At 39.4% G+C, this 27,686-nt stretch overlaps 2 protein-coding genes across 2 annotated transcripts; one reads left to right on the top strand and one right to left on the bottom strand.

Annotated features, from left to right (window-relative positions):
• Positions 1-323: 323 nt before the first annotated feature.
• LOC133640439 (snRNA-activating protein complex subunit 1-like) lies at positions 324-12,888 on the bottom strand. Its single transcript, XM_062033852.1, has 10 exons — positions 12,418-12,888; positions 8,709-8,865; positions 8,189-8,329; positions 8,003-8,107; positions 2,805-2,966; positions 2,687-2,737; positions 965-1,030; positions 747-879; positions 609-680; positions 324-544 (listed from the first exon to the last, which is right to left on the bottom strand). The coding sequence occupies exons 1-10, from the start codon at positions 12,546-12,548 to the stop codon at positions 513-515; spliced, it is 1,050 nt and encodes a 349-aa protein (XP_061889836.1). The 5' UTR covers positions 12,549-12,888; the 3' UTR covers positions 324-512.
• Positions 12,889-19,153: 6,265 nt separating this feature from the next.
• On the top strand, positions 19,154-26,676 carry LOC133641142 (protein YIPF6-like). Its single transcript, XM_062035029.1, has 2 exons — positions 19,154-19,722; positions 25,875-26,676. The coding sequence occupies exons 1-2, from the start codon at positions 19,396-19,398 to the stop codon at positions 26,220-26,222; spliced, it is 675 nt and encodes a 224-aa protein (XP_061891013.1). The 5' UTR covers positions 19,154-19,395; the 3' UTR covers positions 26,223-26,676.
• The last annotated feature ends 1,010 nt before the right edge of the window (positions 26,677-27,686 follow it).

Here is a 27,686-nt window from a genome sequence, read left to right as displayed (position 1 = left end):
ATACATAAAGACATGTTATATATGATATGCATAACTTCCGGTTCCAGTGTCAGAATTTGAGAAATAAAAAATTTCTGCTGATTTTCACTTCTCTTTTATGAAATATAAAATTAAAACGAAACCGTTTTTTTAGATCTAGTTATTGTTCTTTGACACTGAAAATGTATTTCAAAAGGAACTTAAAAAAAACAAACTATTGGTTTTGGTTTTTCCAATTCTCATGAAAGGGAAATTCTACGAGCAAAAGACATCCTACCTTCAGCAGGAGCAAAAACTCAGCGATGAAATATGGATGTCCAGAAAAAAGCTTGTGTCTGTTTTTTTTTTCCAGTTTTAATACTGATGAGGCAGAAATTGTATTGAAAGAAAACATTTGAAAATTGTTAAATATTGTTGTTAAAAAGTGGAATTTTCTTACAAGGCCACAGCAGTAATGTTCTTAATGAACAAAACTATGCAAACGTAAAATAAAATATCTCTTTAAAAACAACGTTAAAAAGTAGTTTTCATCCTCACGTCGTCTTCTTTCTGCTCAATTTTTTCCCTGAAAGACAAAGCGAGGACAGAAATGAAAAGGATATTTTGACGCAGCGTGGCCATGATGATACCTTCAGGGACACAGTCCAGCGCGGTGAGACGATTTATTCGAGTCGTGTCGGCCACTTCCTCCCACAAGTCACCTGACCAAAGACAATATGTTCCTCGGTGAGGTTCCCAGGTTCTAAGTTCCAAGAGGGTCCAACTACCTGAGACGTCGATGTTCTCATTGGTTCTGGCTTTGAGCGACGGCTTCAACCTGCTGGGACCTTTCGGGTGCGCGGGGTCGGGCTCGTCTCCGATGTCCACGTTGACTTGGCGATGGCGTCGAGACTTGGACGCCTTAGCACAGGAAACAAAATGCATGGATTGGATTAGGAAATGTCAACATATGACATCATCTTTTTGAAGGGGGAGGGGCACAAACCTCGGCAGCTTCTCCATATGCTTTAGACTTGATGGAGGACAGAAAGTCTGCTCTTCTGGAGGGGCACTGAACACAGCACACACAAAGTCAAGAACGCAGCTACCACTATAATACGAGCTAGGGACGTGGCGATCAATCGGCCAGTGATTGGTAGCCTATCGGACGATTTTCGTGCTGACTTTACGTTGACGATCACAAACTGTCAGAAAAATTGTATGTAAATTAGCAAAAAACTTTCCGTTCTCTGAGTTCCCAGTGAACAGACAAGAGTCTGTCTTTGTTGTACCAAGCCAAAGGCTTGGAAAATTCCATTGTGTACGATGGGAGGAGACGGGAGGGGTTATCTATTGTGATCCAAGACTTGCCCAAGCTCGATCCAGGACCAGTGCAAGCCCGAGGCATCTTTTTCTTTTGTGTTAATGTGACCGAAAACAATGGATGTTTACATACGCCCCATTCCTTTAGAAACAGCTATTGTTATGTAAACAGGGAATGTCCAAATAAAAGAGGAGACGTGAACCTTTTTTCGTTAGAGCGTGGGTAACACTGTAAAAGGTTACAGGTCGACACGTTTCTCCTCAATTGAGCCAAATTGAATTCTGTCTCTGTTTGATTCTTTGCTTCTTGTCCTGTTTAATAGATGTCATCAAAGCCACTCTAGAATGTCATCATATGTAGCAATCGGGATCAAGATCTGAACTTGTAAAACCGAGTTTTTAATGGGCACTGGAGGTATTATTTGTTGAGATGTCCGATAATATCGGGCTGCCGATATTGTCGGCCGATAAATGCTTTAAAATGTAATTATCGGAAATTATTGGTATCGGTTCGGAAATGATCTGTATCGGTTTCAAAAAGTAAAATTTATGACTTTTTAAAACGCCGCTGTGTACACGGACGTAGGGAGAAGTACAGAGCGCCAATAAACCTTAAAGGCACTGCCTTTGCGTGCCGGCCCAGTCACATAATATCTACGGCTTTTCGAACACACAAGTAAATGCAAGGCATACTTGGTCAACAGCCATACAGGTCACACTGAGGGTGGCCGTATAAACAACTTCAACACTGTTACAAATATGCGCCACACTGTGAACCCACACCAAACAAGAATGACAAACACATTTCAGGAGAACATCCACACCGTAACACAACATAAACACAACAGAACAAATACCCAGAACCCCTTGCAGCACTAACTCTTTCGGGATACTACAGTATACACCCCCCGCTACCCCGCCCACCTCACCCTCCTCATGCTCTCTCAGGGAGAGCATGTCCTAAATTCCAAGCTGCTGTTTTGAGGCATGTTAAAAAAAATAATGCACTTTGTGACTTCAATAATAAATATGGCACTTTTTTCCATAACTTGAGTTGAAGTTGTTCTCTTATTTTGGAAAACCTTGTTACATTGTTTAATGCATCCAGCGGGGCATCACAACAAAATTAGGCATAATAATGTGTTAATTCCACCACTGTATATATCAGTATCGGTTGATATCGGAATTGGTAATTAAGAGTTGGACAATATCGGAATATCGGATACCGGCAAAAAAGCCATTATCGGACATCTCTACGTACAACTTTACTCATGGGTGATCGATTTCAGAATAGGCCGCATAAAACCTTGATCGGAACATCCCTAAAACGAGCGATTGACGTCTTTATCAAAGACATTATTTCGGTTAAAATCTTAGAATTAAAAAAAGTGGTAGTGTTGCTCACCTCTGCCTGCGAAGACGTCCCCTCTTTGGCGTCTTCTTCCTCGTTCTCGTCCTGACAAAAACACACATTTACAGTCATGGACTGCCGTGGTCAAGGTGAGGTTGCAGCGTTGACGCACCTGTTGCTTCCTCTTCTGCCACGTGTGGAAGGTCATCACGGATCCTCGGAGCCGCGGGGTCAGATCTGTCTTGATCAGGTTGATCCCCAAGTCGGCCTGCTGGGCTTCGGAGTACACGTTCGTCTTGAGTTTCCCGTAGAGCTGGTGAATGTTGGACAGCTCCTACGAAGACATGCACCAACCTCTTTTGGTGAGCAACCACGCCTCTTAGAGCAGTGTTTTTTAACCTTTTTTGATGTCAGATGAAACACAGCTGTTTGGCCACAATACCCAGCAATATGTTTGGAGAAAAAAAGGTGAGGCCTTTAATCCCAGTTGGGTGTTCCAACAGGACAATGGCCCCAAACACACATCAAAAGTGGTAAAGGAATGGCTAAATCAGGCTAGAATGAAGGTTTTAGAATGGCCTTCCCAAAGTCCTGACATAAATGTGTGGACAATGCTGAAGAAACAAGTCCATGTCAGAAAACCAACAAATTTAGCTGAACTGCACCAATTTTGTCAAAAGAGGAGTGGTCAAAAATTCAAGCAGAAGCTTGTGGATGGCTACCAAAAGTGCCTTATTGCAGTGAAACTTGCCAAGGGACATGTAAGCAAATATTAACATTGCTGTATGTATACTTTTGACCCAGCACATTTGCTCACATTTTCAGTAGACCCATAATAAATTCATAAAAGAAGCAAACTTCATGAATGAAAGTATGTGCTCCAATCACTCTATCACAAAAAAAACTCAAGACAGCCATGACATTATGTTCTTTACAAGTGTACGTAAACTTTTGACCACGACTGTAGTTTTCCTGCTGAGTCCAAATGGGAGCCATTACCTCCCTACTTGGCACTCAGCATCAAGGGTTGGAATTAGGAGTTAAATCACCAAAATGATTCCTGGGCGCGGCCACCGCTGCTGCTCACTGCTCCCCTCACCTCCCAGGGGGTGATCAAGGGTGATGGGTCAAATGCAGAGAATAATTTGACAATCATTGGCACTTTAACTTTAACTTAACCACAGAGAAATGAGCGTGTCCTTACTGTATGTACAAACCCCGTTTCCATATGAGTTGGGAAATTGTGTTAGATGTAAATATAAACAGAATACAATGATTTGCAAATCATTTTCAACCAATATTCAGTTGAATGCACTACAAAGACAACATATTTGATGTTCAAACTCATAAACTTTTTTTTTTTTTTGCAAATAATAATTAACTTAGAATTTCATGGCTGCAACACGTGCCAAAGTAGTTGGGAAAGGGCATGTTCACCACTGTGTTACATGGCCTTTCCTTTTAACAACACTCAGTAAACGATTGGGAACTGAGGAAACTAATTGTTGAAGCTTTGAAAGTGGAATTCTTTCCCATTCTTGTTTTATGTAGAGCTTCAGTCATTCAACAGTCCGGGGTCTCCGCTGTGGTATTTTACGCTTCATAACGCGCCACACATTTTCAATGGGAGACAGGTCTGGACTGCAGGCGGGCCAGGAAAGTACCCGCACTCTTTTTTTACGAAGCCACGCTGTTGTAACACGTGCTGAATGCGGCTTGGCATTGTCTTGCTGAAATAAGCAGGGGCGTCCATGAAAAAGATGGCGCATAGATGGCAGCATATGTTGTTCCAAAACCTGTATGTACCTTTCAGCGTTAATGGTGCCTTCACAGATGTGTAAGTTACCCATGTCTTGGGCACTAATACACCCCCATACCATCACACATGCTGGCTTTTACACTTTGCCTCGATAACAGTCTGGATGGTTCGCTTCCCCTTTGGTCCGGATGACACGATGTCGAATATTTCCAAAAACAATTCGAAATGAGGACTCGTCAGACCACAGAACACTTTTCCACTTTGCATGAGTCCATCTTAGATGATCTCGGGCCCAGAGAAGCCGGGGGCGTTTCTGGGTGTTGTTGATAAATGGCTTTCGCTTTGCATAGTAGAGCTTTAACTTGCACTTACAGATGTAGTGACAAACTGTATTTAGTGACAGTAGTTTTCTGAAGTGTTCCTGAGCCCATCTGGTGATATCCTTTACACACTGATGTCGCTTGTTGATGCAGTACAGCCTGAGGGATCGAAGGTCACGGTCATTCAATGTTGTTTTCCGGCCATGCTGCTTACGTGGAGTGATTTCTCCAGATTCTCTGAACCTTTTGATGATATTACGGACCGTAGATGTTGAAATCCCTAAATTTCTTGCAATTGCACTTTGAGAAACGTTGTTCTTAAACTGTTTGACTATTTGCTCACGCAGTTGTGGACAAAGGGGTGTACCTCGCCCCATCCTTGTAAAAGACTGAGCATTTTTTGGGAAGCTGTTTTTATACCCAATCATGGCACCTACCTGTTCCCAGTTAGCCTGCACACCTGTGGGATGTTCCAAATAAGTGTTTGATGAGCATTCCTCAACTTCATCAGTATTTATTGCCACCTTTCCCAACTTCTTTGTCACGTGTTGCTGGCATCAAATTCTAAAGTTAATGATTATTTTGCACAAAAAAAAAAGTTCATCAGTTTGAACATCAAATATGTTGTCTTTGTAGCATAGTCAACTGAATATGGGTTGAAAATGATTTGCAAATCATTGTATTCCGTTTATATTTACATCTAACACAATTTCATATGGAAACTGGGTTTGTAATAGTATGATTTCACTACTAAACATCTTATATTGATCTCCTTCGGCAATTGGCGCCACTTAACCCACATAACACTCCTTAGTATTGGGTGTGGCATTTCAGCATCTTTTGACACGGGCTTATCACGGATTTTTGACATTTACATTATCATTCCATTCACTTTCACCGCCATGTTTACAAACTCTTCCCTCCCCGATGGCTGCACATCTGGGTACTGAACACTTTATACGTTTCCATCCACCGGCTTGGTGGTTCAGGAGACACAAATCGTTGAAGATTTACATACCCATCTTATGAAAGTAATTTGGCTTTGCTGTGGTCTTTCATTTGTCATGACGGGGGGGTTATGGCATCTTACTGCGAGGATTGTTCTCCCAGGACGCAAACGGACTTTTCCGGACAACGGTAGCAGGTAGGAACATATTTAATAGAGATGCCGATAAATGCGTTAAAATGTAATATCGGAAATTATCGGTATCGGTTTTTTCATTATCGGTTTCGTTTTTTTATTTTTATTTTTTTTATTTTTTATTAAATCAACATAAAAAACACAAGATGCACTTACAATTAGTGCACCAACCCAAAAAAACTCCCTCCACCATTTACACTCATTCACACAAAAGGTTTGTTTCTTTCTGTTATTAATATTCTGGTTCCTACATTATATATCAATGTATATCAATACAGTCTGCAAGGGATACAGTCCGTAAGCACACATGATTGTGCGTGCTGCTGGTCCACTAATAGTACTAACCTTTAACAGTTAATTTTACTCATTTTCATTAATTACTAGTTTCTATGTAACTGTTTTTATATTGTTTTACTTTCTTTTTTATTCAAGAAAATGTTTTTAATTTATTTATCCTATTTTATTTTATTAATTTTTTTTAAAGTACCTTATCTTCACCATACCTGGTTGTCAAATTTAGGCATAATAATGTGTTAATTCCACGACTGTATATATCGGTAACGGTTGATATCGGTAAGAGTTGGACAATATCGGAATATCGGATATCTGCAAAAAGCCATTATCGGACATCCCTAATATTTAATAATCACTCTCAAACAGGTACCAACAAAAAAGGCGCACAAGGCGAAGGCACAACTTAGCGCAGGAAACAAAAACTAACACTTAGCGTAAACTATGGACAGGGCAAAACAAAAACTCGCTAACTGTGGCATGAATAAACAAAACTTACTTGGCATGACATGAAGCAAGAAAAGAGCATGAAACAATCGCATGAATATAAGCATGAACTATGGCATGAAAATAACATGACAAGAGCAATGTCGCCAGCCCGACTAACTGGCAACGACAGGCTTAAATAATAGTCTCCTCAATAGAACAGGTGCGTGTCCCGAACATATGAGGCAGGTGAAACTAATGAGTCGCCATGGTGACTAAACAAACAAGGGAGCGCAAAAACAGGAACTAAAAGAGTCCAAAAACTAACAAAGAACAACAAAACATAATCCAGACCACAGATCATGACATCGTTAAGTTTTCTCCGCTGCTATGCTTAGCTGTAACAACACAACACAACGATAAATTCTGACGGGTCAGCACAGGTAGCCTACTTTAGTTCCGTTTTAGCGTCCTCGAAAATCGAAACATTTCAAAGCGAGACTGAAAGTTTATGCTTGTTGTACATAAAAGTTACGTCGATAGATTTTTAAGACCTTTCAAAATCGTATTTAAGACCTTTCTTGTAGAGATGTCGATAAATGCTTTAAAATGTAATATCGGAAATTATCGGTATCGGTTTCAAAAAGGAAAATGTATGACTTTTTAAAACGCCGCTGTGTACACGGACGTAGGGAGAAGAACAGAGCACCAATAAACCTTAAAGGCACTGCCTTTGCGTGCCGGCCCAGTCACATAATATCTACGGCTTTTCACACTCACAAGTGAATGCAAGCCATACTTGGTCAACAGCCATACAGGTCACACTGAGGGTGACCGTATAAACAACTTTAACACTGTTACAAATATGCGCCACACTGTGAACCCACACCAAACAAGAATGACAAACACATTTCGGGAGAACATCCGCACCGCAACACAACATAAACACAACAGAACAAATACCCAGAAACCCTTGCAGCACTAACTCTTCCGAGACGCTACAATATACACCCCCCGCTACCCTCCCAACCCCGCCCACCTCAACCTCCTCATGCTCTCTCAGGGAGAGCATGTCCCAAATTCCAAGCTGCTGTTTTGAGGCATGTTAAAAAAAAGAATGCACTTTGTGACTTCAATAATAAATATGGCAGTGCCATGTTGGCATTTTTTTTTTCCATAACTTGAGTTGATTTATTTTGGAAAACCTTGTTACGTTGTTTAATGCATCCAGCGGGGCATCACAACAAAATTAGGCATAATAATGTGTTAATTCCACGACTGTATATATCGGTATCGGTTGATATCGGAATCAGTAATTAAGAGTTGGACAATATCGGAATATCGGCAAAAAAGCCATTATCGGACATCTCCACTTTCATGAGATTTTAGGAGAAATTCAAATTATTGGATTTAAGACTTTGACTTATGCTCACCTCCAGGAGCTCACTGTTGATGAGCTCTTGTGGGCCGGACGCCCGCGCCACAAACTTCTTATACAGCTGCGACTTTTTCTCCTCCTTGCCCTTCTTGAAGGTCAGCTGAAGAAGCAAAAACATCATCAACTTGTCAGCGAGGAGGACGTCGGCTAAAAGAAGAAGAAGCTGGACCGGGAGGCTGACCAAGGTGGGCATGGCGGTGAAGTAGAAAGCTTTCTGGAACATGAGCTGATGCAGGATGTAGACGACGTCGAGGTGCTGAGCTCCTAAGGCGTCCTTCTCAAAGGTCTGAATGTCCGCCCAGTCCTTCAGCGCCAAGCGGATCTGCGGACACACGGCGTCTCTTAACATCACTGCGGAAAGGGAGTGTGGTCAGCGCGCTTGCAGGAGAAAAGGTCACCGCCTCTGTCCAGGGTGCTGAAAACAGAGCGCCATCAGACGGGGGCGTGGCTTGTGCTGACGGCGAGACACAGCGTGCAGATGATTAAGATTGCACAGGTGGTACGTGTTAATCTTAATCATCTGCCAGCTGTGTCTCGCCGTCAGCACATGCCACGCCCCCCCGTCTGATGGCGCTCTGTTTTCAGCACCCTGGACAGAGGCGGTGACCTTTTCTCCTGCAAGCGCGCTGACCACACTCCCTTTCCACAATCACGTTTGTCCTTAAAATGTTCCAGTGACATCTCCTCCCCCCCATGCTGACCCCGACACGTGGCAAGGCTGTCTGGCATTGGAAGAGACTGTAGAGCAGGTAGAGTCCTCCCACTCGGATCTGGAAGCTAAAAGGTGGCAGGACGTAGACGTAAGCCGTGTCCAACACCAGGCGACTGAAGGCCCGCTTCGCACTACCCACAGTGCCACTGAAACACAAGAAGTCATTTAATCAGACCCAGGGGGATCCATATCACAAAAAAGAAACCATAGAACGACAAAACCCAAATAAATAAAAAAGTTAAAAGTTAAAGTACCAATGATTGTCACACACACACACACTAGGTGTGGCGAAATTATTCTCTGCATTTCACCCATCACCCTTGATCACCTCCTGGGAGGTGAGGGGATCAGCGAGCAGCAGCGGTGGCCGCGCCCGGGAATCATTTTTGGTGATTTAACCACCAATTCCAACCCTTGATGTTGAGTGCCAAGCAGGGAGGTAATGGCTCCCATTTTTATAGTCTTTGGTCTGACTCGGCCGGGGTTTGAACTCACAACCTACCGATCTCAAATATTTGCCCACCCGTATAGCATGTTTGAAATAAACTCATAACCATAACCAAAAGGACAAGTGATTGACGCAAAAGTACTGCTCACTCGCAGAAATGAAATAAATTGGACTGGACTCTCACTATTATGCTAGATCCACTATGGACTGGACTCTCAAAATATTATGCTAGATCCACTATGGACTGGACTCTCATAATATTATGTTAGAGCCACTATGGACTGGACTCTCACACTATTATGTTAGATCCACTATGGACTGGACTCTCACACTATTATGCTAGATCCACTATGGACTGGACTCTCACTATTATGTTAGATCCACTATGGACTGAACTCTCACACTATTATGTTAGATCCATTTTGGACTGGACTCTCACTATTATGTTAGATCCACTATGAACTGGACTCTCATAATATTATGTTAGAGCCACTATGGACTGGACTCTCACTATTATGTTAGATCCACTACGGACTGGACTCTCACACTATTATGTTAGATCCACTACGGACTGGACTCTCACACTATTATGTTAGATCCACTATGGACTGTACTCTCACACTATTATGTTAGATCCACTATGGACTGGACTCTCACTATTATGTTAGATCCACTATGGACTGGACTCTCACTATTATGTTAGATCCACTTTGGACTGGACTCTCACACTATTATGTTAGATCCACTATGGATTGGACTCTCTCACTATTATGTTAGATCCACTATGGACTGTACTCTCACAATATTATGTTAGTTCCACTATGGACTGGACTCTCACAATATTATGTTAGATCCACTATGGACTGGACTCTCACACTAGTATGTTAGATCCACTATGGACTGGACTCTCACAATATTATGTTAGATCCAATATGGACTGGACTCTCACTATTATGTTAGATCCACTATGGACTGGACTCTCACAATATTATGCTAGATCCAATATGGACTGGACTCTCACAATATTATGCTAGATCTACTATGGACTGGACTCTCACACTATTATGTTAGATCCACTATGGACTGGACTCTCACACTATTATGTTAGATCCACTATGGACTGGACTCTCACACTATTATGTTAGATCCACTATGGACTGGACTCTCACACTATTATGTTAGATCCACTATGGACTGGACTCTCACACTATTATGTTAGATCCACTATGGACTGGATTCTCACACCATATGTTAGATCCACTATGGACTGGACTCTCACTATTATGTTAGATCCACTATGGACTGGACTCTCTCACTATTATGTTAGATCCACTATAGACTGGACGCTCACACTATTATGTTAGATCCACTACAGACTGGGCTCTCACTATTATGTTAGATCCACTATGGACTGGACTCTCACAATATTATGTTAGATCCACTATGGACTGGACTCTCTCACTATTATGTTAGATCCACTATAGACTGGGCTCTCACTATTATGTTAGATCCACTATGGACTGGACTCTCACACTATTATGTTAGGTCCACTATGGACTGGATTCTCACACTATTATGTTAGATCCACTATGGACTGGACTCTCACTATTATGTTAGATCCACTATGGACTGGACTCTCTCACTATTATGTTAGATCCACTATAGACTGGACTCTCACACTATTATGTTAGATCCACTACAGACTGGGCTCTCACTATTATGCTAGATCCACCATGGACTGGACTCTCACACTATTATGTTAGATCCACTATGGACTGGACTCTCTCACTATTATGTTAGATCCACTATGGACTGGACTCTCACACTATTATGTTAGATCCACTATGGACTGGACTCTCTCACTATTATGTTAGATCCACTATAGACTGGGCTCTCACTATTATGTTAGATCCACTATGGACTGGACTCTCACACTATTATGTTAGATCCACTATGGACTGGACTCTCACTATTATGTTAGATCCACTATGGACTGGACTCTCTCACTATTATGTTAGATCCACTATAGACTGGACTCTCACATTATTATGTTAGATCCACTACAGACTGGGCTCTCACTATTATGTTAGATCCACTATGGACGGGACTCTCTCACTATTATGTTAGATCCACTATAGACTGGACTCTCACACTATTATGTTAGATCCACTACAGACTGGGCTCTCACTATTATGTTAGATCCACTATGGACTGGACTCTCACACTATTATGTTAGATCCACTATGGACTGGACTCTCTCACTATTATGTTAGATCCACTATAGACTGGGCTCTCACTATTATGTTAGATCCACTATGGACTGGACTCTCACACTATTATGTTAGATCCACTATGGACTGGACTCTCACTATTATGTTAGATCCACTATGGACTGGACTCTCTCACTATTATGTTAGATCCACTGTAGACTGGACTCTCACACTATTATGTTAGATCCACTACAGACTGGGCTCTCACTATTATGTTAGATCCACCATGGACTGGACTCTCACACTATTATGTTAGATCCACTATGGACTGGACTCTCACACTATTATGTTAGATCCACTATGGACTGGACTCTCACACTATTATGTTAGATCCACTATGGACTGGACTCTCTCACTATTATGTTAGATCCACTATAGACTGGGCTCTCACTATTATGTTAGATCCACTATGGACTGGACTCTCACACTATTATGTTAGATCCACTATGGACTGGATTCTCACACTATTATGTTAGATCCACTATGGACTGGGCTCTCACTATTATGTTAGATCCACTATGGACTGGACTCTCTCACTATTATGTTAGATCCACTATAGACTGGACTCTCACACTATTATGTTAGATCCACTACAGACTGGGCTCTCACTATTATGTTAGATCCACTATGGACTGGACTCTCACTATTATGTTGGATCCACTATGGACTGGACTCTCACACTATTATGTTAGATCCACTATGGACTGGACTCTCACACTATTATGTTAGATCCACTATGGACTGGACTCTCTCACTATTATGTTAGATCCACTATAACTGGACTCTCACACTATTATGTTAGATCCACTACAGACTGGGCTCTCACTATTATGTTAGATCCACTATGGACTGGACTCTCACACTATTATGTTAGATCCATGTTTTTCTAGTTAAATCTACATTAAAACTGAGAACAGTAGTATATTAATATTTTTAAACATTTGTTAATAGTTTGTGTGTGCGTGTGAGAGTAAACTTACTAAAATATTTGCTCAAACTTCATCTCCTTCCAGACTTGAGAGAAAGTCTCGAAGCGGACCGAGTCCGTTTGTTTAAAGCGATCCAGCAGCTCCTCGCAGTCACACTTGACTTGTTTGCGGCAGGAATTCATCTTACGAGAAGCCAAAAATATATATTTTTTAAAATAATGTCTTAAAGTAACTTAATTTCACTAAGACATTTGTTTCTATATTTCACAGGCAAGTACAATGTAAACACGTCTGCGCAGGTCCCTTGTATGTGACGTCATCAACTGGCGACTAAAAGCGGAAGGCAAATTTATTTTATTTTATTTTATTTTATTGAACAACAAACATACATTTATAATTCACACAAAAAGCCAAGGCACTTTCAAAAAACAAAAAACAAACACAGATAGAGTAATAATACTAAAAAATATGGAGAAAAAAAATACAAATAAAAAAGACAAAAAGGGCTCCCTAAATCACATTAAGGGAGGGCAAATTTGGAGCATTCTCTATAGAAGAGATCAAATTTGGTATTTTTTATAAAAGACTGTAACATTGAAATGTTTGTCAACATTATTATGGTCCATGCAAAAAAATTTTCTCCATAAATGTCGATATATGAAAGTAAGGCCTACATTTTCTAATTGACTTAATAGTTTACAATTATCAATCATATCTTGGAGGATTGATTAAGAGTACAAAAGCCCTTAAATTGATATCTTTGTTAAAAACATATAAAGTGATTTAGGTAGCCCTTTTTGTTAGAGATGTCCGATATTATCGGCCGATAAATGCTTTAAAATGTAATATCGGAAATTATCGGTATAGGTTTTTTATTATCGGTATCGTTTAGTTTTTTTTTTTTTCGTTTTTTTTTTAATTAAATCTACATAAAAAAACACAAGATACACTTACAATTAGTGCACCAACCCAAAAAAACCTCCCTCCCCCACTTACACTCATTCACACAAAAGGGTTGTTTCTTTCTGTTATTAATATTCTGGTTCCTACATTATATATCAATATATATCAATACAGTCTGCAAGGGATACAGTCCGTAAGCACACATGATTGTGCGTGCTGCTGGTCCACTAATAGTACTAACCTTTAACAGTTAATTTTACTCATTTTCATTAATTACTAGTTTCTATGTAACTGTTTTTATATTGTTTTACTTTCATTTTTTATTCAAGAAAATGTTTTAAATTTATTTATCTTATTTTTTTTATTTTTTTTTAAAAGGACCTTATCTTCACCATACCTCGTTGTCCAAATTAGGCATACTAATGTATTAATTCCACGACTGTATATATCGGTATCGGTTGATATCGGTATTAAATTGTTGTCTTTTTTATTCTTCTTTTACACTTTATATTTATAGACACCGTGGATGTGAGAGGAACGTAATTTCGTCCACCTGTATGTCCTGTACAAACAGTTGTTTGACAATAAAGCTGACTTTGACTTTGACTTAATTAAGAGTTGGACAATATCGGAATATCGGATATGGGCAAAAAGCCATTATCAGACATCCCTACTTTTTGTCTTTTGTTTTTTTTCATATATTTGTATTATTATTGAATACTCTATCTGTATTTGCGTTTGTTTTCTTTCCTTGACATGTTTTGCTGATTTCGTGATTTGCTCAACCTGGTGTGTAGATTAGATTGTTGGTTATGTTGAAAGTTTTTTTTTTTCTTTTTATTGAACAACAAACACACATCAACAATTTACTCAACGGTCTAGACACTTCTAACAACAAGGAAATAAAACAAAAGCAAATACAGATGGATAATTAAAGGCCTACTGAAATGAATTTTTTTTATTTAAACGGGGATAGCAGATCTATTCTATGTGTCATACTTGATCATTTCGCGATATTGCCATATTTTTGCTGAAAGGATTTAGTATAGAACAACGACGATAAAGATTGCAACTTTTGGTATCTGATAAAAAAAAGGCTTGCCCCTACCGGAAGTAGCGTGACGTAGTCAGTTGAACATATACGCAAAGTTCCCTATTGTTTACAATGATGGCCGCATGAAGTGAGAGAGATTCGGACCGAGAAAGCGACAATTTCCCCATTAATTTGAGCGAGGATGAAAGATTTGTGGATGAGTAAAGTGCAAGTGAAGGACTAGTGGGGAGTTGAAGCTATTCAGATAGGGAAGATGCTGTGAGAGCCGGGGGTGACCTGATATTCAGCTGGGAATGACTACAACAGTAAATAAACACAAGACATATATATACTCTATTAGCCACAACACAACCAGGCTTATATTTAATATGCCACAAATTAATCCTGCATAAAAACACCTGCGTGTTTGTTATGCTAGCTCCTAGCTCCTCTGCTAGCTCCTAGCTCCATAGAACACGCCAATACAATTCAAACACCTGATCAACACACACCATCACTCAGCCCAAAAGACCGTTTACCTAACCCAAGGTTCATAAAGCTTATATATTTTTAAAAAGTTACGTACGTGACGCGCACATACGGTCAAGTTATCGAATGTTTAGCAGCCAAGGCTGCATACTCACGGTACCTGATATTCAGCTGGGAATGACTACAACAGTAAATAAACACAAGACATATATATACTCTATTAGCCACAACACAACCAGGCTTATATTTAATATGCCACAAATTAATCCTGCATAATAACACCTGCGTGTTTGTTATGCTAGCTCCTAGCTCCTCTGCTAGCTCCTAGCTCCATAGAACACGCCAATACAATTCAAACACCTGATCAACACACACAATCACTCAGCCCAAAAGACCGTTCACCTAACCCAAGGTTCATAAAGCTTATATATTTTTAAAAAGTTACGTACGTGACGCGCACGTAGGTACGGTATGTGTTATGCTAGCTCCTCTGCTAGCTCCTAGCTCCATAGAACACGCCAATACAATTCAAACACATGATCAACACACACAATCACTCAGCCCAAAAGACCGTTCACCTAACCCAAGGTTCATAAAGCTTATATATTTTAAAAAAGTTACGTACATACGCAAAAAAAAGCCAAAGCTGCATACTCACAGTAGCACGTCTGCGTCTTTGTCATCCAAATCAAAGTAATCCTGGTAAGAGTCTGTGTTGTCCCAGTTCTCTACAGGCGTCTGTGTATCCAAATCAAAAGTCCTCCTGGTTAGAGTCTCTGTTATCCGAGTTCTTCCATCTTGACTGCATCTTTCGGGAATGTAAACAAAGAAGCGCCGGCTGTGTACTGTTGTGGCTGACTACGTTCGAAAAATACGTCCATTTCGCACCGACAACTTTCTTCTTTGCTTGCTTGGCTTCCTTCTCCATAATGCAATGAACATGATTGAAACAGATTCACGAACACAGATGTCCAGAATACTGTGGAATTATGAAATGAAAACAGAGCTTTTTCTTATCGGCTTCAATGTGGAAGGCATACCCGTGTTCGCCGGGCTACGTCACGCGCATACGTCATCCTCAGAGGCGTTTCGAACCGGAAGTTTAGCGGCAAATTTAAAATGTCACTTTATAAGTTAACCCGGCCGTATTGGCATGTGTTATAATGTTAAGATTTCATCATTGATATATAAACTATCAGACTGCGTGGTCGGTAGTAGTGGCTTTCAGTAGGCCTTTAAATAATAAATAATAATAAAAAAAGACAAAAAGGGCTGCCTAAATCACTTTAAAACATTTTAACAAGGATACTATTTTAAGGGATTTTGTCCTCTTTGTCATTCTCCAAGATTTGATTGATAACTGCAAACCATTAAGTCAATTAGAAAATATAGATTTCTACATAAATCGACATTTATGTAGAAAAATGTTTGCCTGGATCATAATAATGTTTACAAACATTTCTATGTTACAGTCCTTTATTAAAAAAAATACCACATTTTATATCTTCTATAGAGAATGGGGACATTTCCACACCTTTGTTTCTTAGCCAATGTCTGTTCTCCTCCCAAAACCCATGTACACTCTCACATTCCACGAACAGATGATGAACATCCTCTACAACTTTTACATTGAACCAAAGTGCTTTACAGGTTAAAAAAGCATAGAGAAAAACAAAAAACATAAACAATGAATGAGCTGAACAAGATAGTGCAAAAGCAATAAGGTAAACGGGGTCGAATAAAAAGTAAAAATGTGCTAAATAATAATAATAAAAGAGTGACAAATTGAAAAATAAAAGTAAAGCGAAGGGGTGGGGGGGAAATAGAAATGGTGGCCTAATGGGCGGACTCAGCTCAGGTCAAAGGCCAGCGAGAAGAGGTACGTCTTAAGAAGGGTTGAGTGCCCCTAAGAAAAGGCATTGAAGCTTAGGGAAGGCTATGCAGAACGAAACTAAAACTGAACTGGCTGCAAAGTAAACAAAAACAGAATGCTGGACGACAGCAAAGACTTACTGCGGAGCAAAGACGGCGTCCACAATGTACATCCGAACACGACATGACAATCAACAATGTCCCCACAAAGAAGGATAAAAACAACGGAAATATTCTTGATTGCTAAAACAAAGTAGGTGCGGGAAATATCGCTCAAAGGAAGACATGAAACTGCTACAGGAAAATACCAAAAGAAGAGAAAAAGCCACCAAAATAGGAACACAAGACCAGAACTAAAACACTACACACAGGAAAACAGCAAAAAAGTCAAAATAAGTCAGGGCGTGATGTGACAGGTGGTGACAGTACACCTACTTTGAGACAAGAGCTATAGTGATGCATGCTTGGTTATGCTTTAAAGCAGGGGTGTCCAAACTTTTTCCACTAAGGGCCGCACACTAAAAAATCAAAGCAAGCGGGGGCCATTTTGATAGTTTTTATTTTAAAAACCAATACAATATATGTCTAAAAAAGATACATTTAGGCCTCCACTCAGACTTGATCCCGGGGACCCCAAAAGGTTTTGGTAAAAAAAAAAAATTACAAATGTGTCATTATTTAGTATTATTATTATTATTCAAGGTTTGAATCTCTAGATCAACATTAGGTCTATCTGTCAATATAACACTTTTAAAGATTTAAGTTGTATGCCATTTTTGTCAAGGAAAACCTTGTTTTTTTATGGAAAAAAACACAAAATATGCAATATTTTCCTCCAATAAAATTTTAAAGTGGAATATTTGAGATTATATAATAATTGGAGACTTAAAAAGGTCAATAACTCATAACAACATTGATTTTAATTCATTATTTTTTTGAGCAATGACACTTAAAAAAAAAAAAAAGTCCCACTAAAATTATTGGGGATCCAAAAGGGTACTGCTCAGTAAAGTTTAAAAAAATAAATCCAACATTTTTTTCAACTTTTACCACAATAGTCTCAAAATCAACTTCAGATCTATCCGTCAATTGTAAGTTTTATTGTTGTTTATGTTTTTTGTTTGTTTGTTTTAGGCCCTTCTTTAAAAAATGTAGTTTTTTTTGTGGTTATTTACAGCTAGAATTCACCAATTCGAGTATTTCATATATATTTCATATATATATATATATATATATATATATATATATATATATATATATATATATATATATATATATATATATATATATATATATATATATATATATATATATACATATATATATATATATATATTTTTTTTTTTTTATTTTATTTTATTTTATTTTTTATTTTTTTAAAATTTTATTTACATAAAAGAAATACTTGAATTTCAGTGTTCCGGTGGCTATCCATTAGATGGCAGTATTGTCCTGTTTAACTTCTCCGTTCATGATGAGTATATATCATTTCGGCCACCGTGTTCAATGGAGAAGTCTGTTCTACATATTTACAGGCAACATACACCTTCCCCTTCGAACTGTCCTGGATGAACTGAAATTCTTGTTTCCATTCGTTTTGGAACTTGCAAGCGTATTTCTTCATCTTGCTTGTCGACGGCGTCGCCATGTGTGTAATTTCCTTCGTCTCCTTGTTGTGTGCGCAGTTGTGCACTCTACTCTCTAAAAGCCCTAGATGTTATGACGTCATTGGGCAGGCAAGGTGTTTATATTGTGGGAAAGCGGACGTGAGAACAGGCTGTCCCCACTCAGTCTCAGGTCCGCATTGAGCTGGAGGGGGCGTGGCCTCCAGCTCCGGCTGAATACCGGGAGTTTGTCGGGAGAAAATCTCTGCCGGGAGGTTGTCGGGAGAGGCGCTGAATACCGCTAAAAACGGGAGGGTTGGCAAGTATGGTTTTAGGCCCTTCTTTAAAAAACTTTGTTTTTTAAATGGCAACCAAAAAATATGCAACATTTTCCCCCAAAAATATCTCAAAGTGGAATATTTAATGTGAAGTAAATGGAGCCTTGAATAGGTCAATAATTCATAATGACATTGATTTTTAGTCATTATTATTTTTTAAAGAAAGAAACAGCCTGCATGGCAGCTTAGTGTTATTAGAGTAAATAATGCAACATTTTCTTGTTACATTTCACCTGTTTGCTCTTTTATACCACTTTTTTTGTTATACATTTTTTTTTCATCGTATTTTTAGAATGTGCCGTGGGGCCGTTAAAAATGGCCCCCGGGCCGCACTTTGGCCACCCCTGGTTTAAAGTCATATCCAACAATTGCGACGACTTTTTACTGTCAACTGAGTTTCGTTTTTTTAATGATTTCTGCTGGTGGTGTGCCTCCGCATTTTTTCAACGCAAAAAATGTGCCTTGGCTCAAAAAAGGTTGAAAAACACTGGGCTAAATGACTGATATTCGAAACGCTGAAAGTCAACCAAGAGGGGGCAGTAGTGAGCCTGAGTCGTCGGTTGACTTCCAGGCTCCCCACGAAGGAGGATCAGAAGGCGGAAATAAACAATGCTCGGCTGACGTGGAGCAAAAGTCAGACTGGATAGACGGGCTTTGTTGTCATTTATTCAACATTTATTCAACAATTATTCAACATTTATTCGACAGTTTCTGCTACTACAAGCGACAAATAATATTCAAAGTCGCAACATAGCTTCTGCCGTCGAGTGACGCCTCTCATCGCAGTAAAATGGCGACAGCGGCGGAGTTCGCGGGGCTGTCCGACGTCTCCGTCCCGGAGGACATCCCCGTGGAGGGCGACATCTCCGTCCCCGTGGACGCCTCCAGGCAGGACGACGAGTTCTCCACGCTGGATGAGCCGGTGAAAGAGACCATCATGCGGGACCTCCGAGCTGTGGGCAAGAAGTTCGTCCACGTCCTGTACCCCAAGCAGAGCTCGGAGCTGCTGCGGGACTGGGACCTGTGGGGCCCCCTGCTGCTCTGCGTCACCCTGGCGCTGCTCCTGCAGGGCGGCGCGGCCGACCACGATGACCAGGGCGGGCCACAGTTTGCTGAGGTACGACCCTTGTCCGTGCTTTTATGACGTGGGTGTTATGTTGTTGTCACGCTCCATTTTGCTTCTGATATGTCTAATATCATAATCACACGAGATTTATGGCTCGTTTTTATATATTTATTTTTGGAGTAACTTTTTTTTTATCACTCTTGGCAGTAAGTTTGGTCATAAAATCAAAATGTAAAAATGACGCCAATATAGACACTATTGATAAGAATTATTTTTGAAATAATTTAATTTGACTTATTTTCATAAACCTTCCACAAGATGGCGCCATTTCCCGGTTATCTGACAGTGACGTGCCTATGTCCACGTTAAACCCAGATTCCAAACTAACAAAGGTCTTAACTCATTCTCTTTCTATGCCACATCAATGTGGAATGCGCTCCCAACAGGTATAAAAGAAAGGGCATCTCTATCCTCCTTCAAAACCGCAATAAAAGTTCACCTCCAGGCAGCTACAACCCTAAACTAACACCCTCCCCGGATTGCTAAAAATCAAATGTAAACAATCAAATGCAGATACTTTTTCTTATGCCTTCTGATCTCTCTCTCTCTCTCTCTCTCTCTCTCTCTCTCTCTCTCTCTCTCTCTCTCTCTCTCTCTCTCTCTCTCTCTCTCTCTCTCTGTCCACTACTTGATGTCCATATCCTACCCCCCCCTCCCCCCCCACACCCCTGATTGTAAATAATTCAATGTGATTATCTTGTGTGATGACTGTATTATGATGATAGTATATATCTGTATCATGAATCAATTTAAGTGGACCCCGACTTAAACAAGTTGAAAAACTTATTCGGGTGTTACCATTTAGTGGGCAATTGTACGGAATATGTACTTCACTGTGCAACCTACTAATAAAAGTCTCAATCAATCAATCACGCCAATATAGACACTATTGTATGGAAGTAGAATTGTCTCACATCAACTTACATATATCAATATGATATTAATACATATGCATATATTAATAAATATACAAATACAAATGTGATATACAAATAAATAACTTGTATAAACTTGTATTTGTAAATATATTTTTGAGATTTGAAAATATATACAAATACAATTTATAAATATAAAAATGTGACATACAAATAAATCAAGAATTTGTATAAATAAAAGTGTATTTGTAAATATATTTTTGAGATTTGAATATAAATATGCTTGATTTTGTATTTGTATTGAATTTACATACAGTATGTGGGTCGCTTTTTTGCTTTTGTGTCGATGGGACATTCCTACCACAAACTAGATGCACAATTACACGTGACCTACACACTCCCCTGAACAACCAGCAGAGGGCACTACAGCCTGATACGAAACTAGTGTCTACATTGATCAGTGTCAACGGCATTGATGCAATAAAATAAGCAGCAAGCACAGTCTTTTAGATTAACTGGATAAATTAGCATGAGCTAATACAACGCTAACGTTAGCTATCTCAAGCCCGTTGTGCGTTCTCTCTGTAAAGACGTGGATTGTTTTTGTGCAGAGAACTCTGGGCATTTTGCATATAATGCTCTGTGACCCAGACCGCTCTGGCTGCAGTGCCCTCTGCTGGTTGTTCAGGGGAGTGTGTAGGTCACATTTATTTGTGCATCTGGTTTGTGGGAAGAATGTCTCATCGACACAAAAGCAAAAAAGCGATCCACATATGCAAATTCAATACAAATATAAATACAAAATCAAGCATATTTATATTCAAATCTCAAAAATATATTTACAAATACATGTTTATTTATACAAATTCTTGATTTATTTGTATGTCACATTTTTATATTTATTTTTATTTGTATATATTTTCAAATCTCAAAAATATATTTACAAATACGCGTTTATTTATACAAATTATTTATTTATTTGTATATCACATTTGTATATTTATTAATATATGCATATGTATTAATATCATATTGATATATATAAGTTGATGTGAAACAATTCTACTTCCATACTATTGATGATAATTATTTGAAATAATTTAATTTGACTTTTGTTTTCATAAACCTTCCACAAGATGGTGCCATTTCCCCGTTATTTGACAGTGACGTGACTATGTCCGCTTTAGCCTGCTCGTCATCTCGTCCCAATGCAACGTTCCCTTTGAATTTTCTTCATTTTGTTTTCTTTTCCGGTTGCAAATATATCCATTTCTAATTCTAAATACAGCGGCTAAAAGGCTCCAGTAGGTTCAGGTGCTTAATAAGCTCCTCCCCTAAGTTAACTGCCTGCCGAGTGCGTGCGCATGATGGTTGCTTTCTCTTGATAGAATTCTGTGAAAGAATAACTCGGTGACGTCATTACTCCTTCAATTAATAAAGCTAATAATTCTGAATCTGGGAGGGTAGGGTGGCAGAACGAAACAATTACAACTGAATCGGTTTTCTTCGTTACCTTGAAAGAGCCGTTCAAATGTTTTTAAAGGATGTGCATGAACAAAGATCAGTTACTATGGTATGTGGCCTCTAAACAACAACAAGGTTTTAGCACATTAACATCGGATCAATAACAGTCCTTTACAATATCATTATTACCATTAAAATGGCCAACTCTTTCATTTTTCCGACACGATAAAGGCTTTTAATAATTTCAAACACATGTCCTTACGATAACCACAACTATTAGTGTTTGTCCTACATGTAGTTAGTAATCAGTTGTGGACAGAAGAAGGCCTTAAGTGGTATACGTCCTTAAGTGGTATACGCCTTTACGTGGCGCGTAACATACCGTGCTGTTCAGGTGACACACACACAGTGACTGGTTTTTAGGGGTTTAAGGGCACTTAATGATTTGACCCGATTTCTGGGGTGACAATTTGATTCAGAATCGATTTTTGAATCAACACGATTCAAGATTCCACCAACTTTTGCAATGTATTATTTGGTATAATAATTCTAATTAGAGATGTCCGATAATATCTGCCGATAAATGCTTTAAAATGTACTATCGGAAATTATCGGTAACGGTTTCAAAAAGTAAAATGTATGGCTTTTTAAAACGCCGCTGTGTACACGGACGTAGGGAGAAGTACAGAGCGCCAATAAACCTTAAAAGGCACTGCCTTTGCGTGCCGGCCCAGTCACATAATATCTACGGCTTTTCACACACACCCAAGTGAATGCAAAACATACTTGGTCAACAGCCATACAGGTCACACAGAGGGTGCCTGTATAAACAACTTTAACACTGTTACAAACATGCGCCACACTGTAAACCCACACCAAACAAGAATGACAAACACATTTCGGGAGAACATCCACACCGTAACACAACATAAAGACAACAGAACCAATACCCAGAACCCCTTGCAGCACTAACTCTTCCGGGACGCTACAATATACACCCCCCGCTACCCCCTACCTCAACCCCGCCCACCTCAACCTCCTCATGCTCTCTCAGGGAGAGCATGTCCCAAATTCCAAGCTGCTGTTTTGAGGCATGTTAAAAAAAATAATGCACTTTGTGACTTCAATAATAAATATGGCAGTGCCATGTTGGCATTTTTTTCCATAACTCGAGTTGATTTATTTTGGAAAACCTTGTTACATTGTTTAATGCAGGGGTCACCAACGCGGTGCCCGCGGGCACCAGGTCGCCCGTAAGGACCAGATGAGTCGCCCGGGGGCCTGTTCTAAAAAAAAAAAAAAAAAAAATATTTTTTTTTTTTTAAAATTAAATCTACATAGAAAAAACACAAGATACACTTTCAATCAGTGCATCAACCCAAACAACCTCCCCCATGCACACTCATCCACACGAAAGGGGTTATTTCTTTCTGCTACCAATATTCTGGTTCCCACAACATAGACAACACATCTGCAAGGGACACAGTCCCTGAAGCACACATGATTGTATAGGCTGCTGGTCCACTAACATTTTCATTAATTACTATTTTTTATGTAATTATTTTTATATTGTTTTACTTTCTTTTTTATCCAAGAAAATGTTTTTTATTTATTTATCTTATTTTATTTTATTTTTAAAAAAAGGGCCTTATCTTCAACAGACCAGGTTGTCAATGAAATTAGATTTTTTTAAAGGGTTTTTTAAACCAGGCCCAGTCCAGATAATGTCCAAGTCGGACTCAGCAACACACACCTTCATTCATGTACACAGAAAAAAATTAGGGAACCCAACAGATTGCATATAATTTATAAACAAAACACTTTGCATTCCATTCGAAAGGACGTTCCCTTTAGATTTCCGATCCTTAACATTTTACATTTATCATAATTAAGCTTAAGGCCAGATTGCTGTGAAAATATGTCCAAAAGATTAAGAAGGTTCCGCAAACAATGAGGAAAAATTTTATCTTTGTGAATCAGCCTTTTCTGACATGAACTTCATCAAGAACAAACACAGAACACGCCTCACTGATGCACATCTGCAAGACTCACTCAGAGTTGCAGTGTCAAGTTACACACCAGAGTACAACACACTAGTTAACAGCATGCAATGCCAGGCTTCCCACTAACTGACAAAGAAACAGATAACAGATTTGGTGTCCAGTTCAAAGTGTGACATGATTTAAAAATTTGAGAGTTTACTTTTGTATTTTACATGAGTTATTATTTGTACAAACATGATGCAAAGTAACTCATGATTTGTTCAAAAATGTTAGTGGCTAGCTAGTTAAAATGGGATATTGTGATTTCACAAGACGGTCTTAGAAGTGATCATTTGAAAATGTTCAATTTGAAAAATGTGCACTTAGAGAAAATGTAAAAATAAAGTGTTGCATATTGATATTTATCTGTTTCTATATATATTTATTGTGAGAAATCATTAAGATGATCAGTGTTTCCACAAAGATAAATATCATTAATTATTAATAATAACAGAGTTATAGGTAAATTGAGCAAATTGGCTACTTCTGGCAATTTATTTAAGTGTGTATCAAACTGGTAGCCCTTCGCATTAATCAGTACCCAAGAAGTAGCTCTTGGTTTCAAAAAGGTTGGTGACCTCTGGTTTAATGCATCCAGCGGGGCATCACAACAAAATTAGGCATAATAATGTGTTAATTCCATGACTGTATATATCGGTATCGGTTGATATCGGAATCGATAATTAAGAGTTGGACAATATCGGAATATCGGATATCGGCAAAAAAGCCATTATCGGACATCTGTAATTTAGGACAGCAACAACTAATCGATTAAAATCAATTGTAAAAATAGTTGGAGATTAATTTAGTCATCGATTTGTTGGATCTATGCTATGCGCATGCGCAGAGGCAATTATTATTATTATTTTTTAATATATATATATATATATTTTTTATAAACCTTTATTTATAAACTGCAATATGTACAAACAGCCGAGAAACAATAATCAAAATAAGTATGGTGCCAGTATGGTGTTTTTTTTAAATAAAATACTGGAAAGGATGGAAATGTAGTTTGTCTCTTTTATCCGATTATTAATCGATTAATCAAAGTAATAATCGACAGATTAATCGATTATCAAATTAATCGTTAGTTGCAGCCCTACTCTAATTCTAATGAAACTTTTACAAAACAGGTTACAGGTTTTTGAATGAAAATAGCCAACAAATGTGTTTTTAAAAATGTATTCTTAAAAAATATCCATCCATCCATTTGCTACCGCTTATTCCCTTCGGGGTCGCGGGGGGCGCTGGAGCCTATCCCAGCTACAATCGGGCGGAAGGCGGGTTACACCCTGGACAAGTCGCCACCTCATCGCAGGGCCAACACAGATAGACAGACAACATTCACACCCACATTCACACACTAGGGAGCATTTAGTGTTGCCAATCAACCTATACCCAGGTGCGTGTCTTTGGAGGTGGGAGGAAGGCGGAGTACCCGGAGGGAACCCACACAGTCACGGGGGGAACATGCAAACTCCACACAGAAAGATCCCGAGCCCGGGATTGAACTCACGACTACTCAGGACCTTCATATTGTGAACCGAAAAAATAGAACTTTTTAAAAAATGTATTAATTTATAATTGATTTTTGGAATTTATGAATCGATTTAGAATTGGGATGAATAAGAATCGCTTCGATTATTTTCAAACTTCATCCCTACTGGTTTTCACGGCCGTGCAGCGCTGGGATTAAAACATGCCAACTCCGTGTCGCCGTATGAAAACGTTGCTGAAATGGTCCCCGACTCTCTTGCAGGTCTTCGTCATCGTCTGGTTCGGCGCCATCATCATCACGCTCAATTCCAAGCTGCTGGGCGGGACCATCTCCTTCTTCCAGAGCCTGTGCGTGCTGGGTTACTGCATCCTGCCGCTGACCGTCGCCATGGTCGTGTGTCGGCTGGTTCTGCTCGGCAGCACGGGCACCGTCAGCTTCGCCGTGCGGCTCGCGGTGGTCGCCGCGTCCTTCGCCTGGTCCACCTTCGCCTCCACGGCCTTCCTCGCCGGGAGCCAGCCGCCCAACCGCAAGGGGCTGGTGGTGTACCCGGTGTTCCTCTTCTACTTTGTGATCGGCTGGATGATCCTGACCTTCTCGCCGTCGCAGTAGAAGAACGGCGCAGAGTCGCGCCGCTTTGAGGGAACACAGTCGAGGAGCTTCTCTGGGGTTTGTTGCTCCACCCGTGTCAGAATGAAGGAGGAAAGGTGGATGATTCACTAAACATGTACTGTTGCTCTAGCGTGCAAACATCGGTTTTATTTCTCCTTGCTGAGACACAAGTGTCGGATGCTGTCGAGCGGGCGAAAGATCCCACATTTGTAAACTTAACATCTCACCAGCTAACATTCTGGGAACTTCAGTCACAATCTGAAGCACGGTCCCACACTGCATTTACAGACGTGGTAAGCAACCATGGGATGTTGCCTGTTGAGACAATTTAGTAGGGGTGTGAATCTTTGGGTACCTGAGGATTCGATCCGATTCCGTTTGATTCAGAATCGATTCTTGATTCAAACCGCAATGTATTATTTGGTATAATAATTAAAATGAAACTTTTTCAAAACGGGTTAGAAAAGCTTCTGTTTGCATGGAGATGGCCTACTAAATGTCTTTTTTAAAAAGTTTCCTATAAAAACAATATTTTTATATAGTTTCTTTTTAAATCGATTTTTGAAAATCCTGTATCCATTTAAAAAAAAAAAATCAGGATGTATAAGAATCGCAATTGGGATGTGAATCGTTTTTTTGTTTTGTGCACCCTCTACAATTTATCAGACGGTGAAGGGAATTACTGCTATTTTTTTTTTAAAACTTTTGTTCCTTCATACAAAGAAATTCTTTTGTTCAAAAATGTCTTAATTAAAAATATAATCCTACAAATGTAGTGTTGAGGTGTATTTATTCCCTTCTACGTGTCTGTGATCGCGACGTAAACGAGTTGACAAAGATAGTTACCATGAGGATCCCAAGAAATACTGTTCACAGGGAATAAACTTGTTCTTTCCCCGTTCCTAATAGTCCTTTACTTTTTGTAAAAAGGGAGTACCGTATTTCCTTGAATAGCCGCAGGGGCGCTAATTAATTTAAAACCTCCTGTCACTCCGGCGCTTACCAGAAGCCTGCGGGATGGCCAAGCATGCGCTAATTATTTTAAAACCTCTTCTCACTCCGGCGCTTACCTTATCATGAAAAGCACATTTAATAAAAAAAACGTTATTATTGTCTTACCTTTAGGTATAAATGAGTCCATGCCAGCTCATTTTGAAGAAAAGCATCGATATAGAAGTCTTCCTTATCTTTCTTCAGTTTTAAAAGTCTCTCTGTCTCGATGGAGATCTTTCTTTTAAGTATTACCTCCTGCTTCGATTGAAAGTCCAGTTTAGAAAACTGTTTTATTTTAGATATGTAATCCTCCATGGTAAAAGTCCAAGCAAACAATGGCTGCGCACTCTTGCTGCCGGTTGTCTTCTTCTGCAGCACTCTTCTGCAGTACCAGCAGTCGCAAGAAGGATCATTAGCGCCCTCTACCACCAGGTGGTAGAGGGCGCTAATTTAATGACTCATTTAATGACT

This window comes from Entelurus aequoreus, linkage group LG23 (assembly GCF_033978785.1).
Source record: "Entelurus aequoreus isolate RoL-2023_Sb linkage group LG23, RoL_Eaeq_v1.1, whole genome shotgun sequence".
Taxonomy (NCBI): domain Eukaryota; kingdom Metazoa; phylum Chordata; class Actinopteri; order Syngnathiformes; family Syngnathidae; genus Entelurus; species Entelurus aequoreus.
The sequence above is the reverse complement of the archived record's forward strand: the minus strand, read 5'-3'. Positions and strand labels throughout refer to the sequence as shown.

Coding starts and splice junctions, on each gene's coding strand:
- LOC133640439 (XM_062033852.1), bottom strand. CDS start 12,548: ATGAATTCCTGCCGCAAACAAGTCAAGTGTGACTGCGAGGAGCTGCTG. Junction 2,967..8,002: donor TCAACAGTGAGCTCCTGGAG/GTGAGCATAAGT, acceptor ATGTCTTCGTAG/GAGCTGTCCAACATTCACCA. Junction 545..608: donor GCTGGACTGTGTCCCTGAAG/GTATCATCATGG, acceptor TTTGTCTTTCAG/GGAAAAAATTGAGCAGAAAG.
- LOC133641142 (XM_062035029.1), top strand. CDS start 19,396: ATGGCGACAGCGGCGGAGTTCGCGGGGCTGTCCGACGTCTCCGTCCCG. Junction 19,723..25,874: donor GCGGGCCACAGTTTGCTGAG/GTACGACCCTTG, acceptor ACTCTCTTGCAG/GTCTTCGTCATCGTCTGGTT.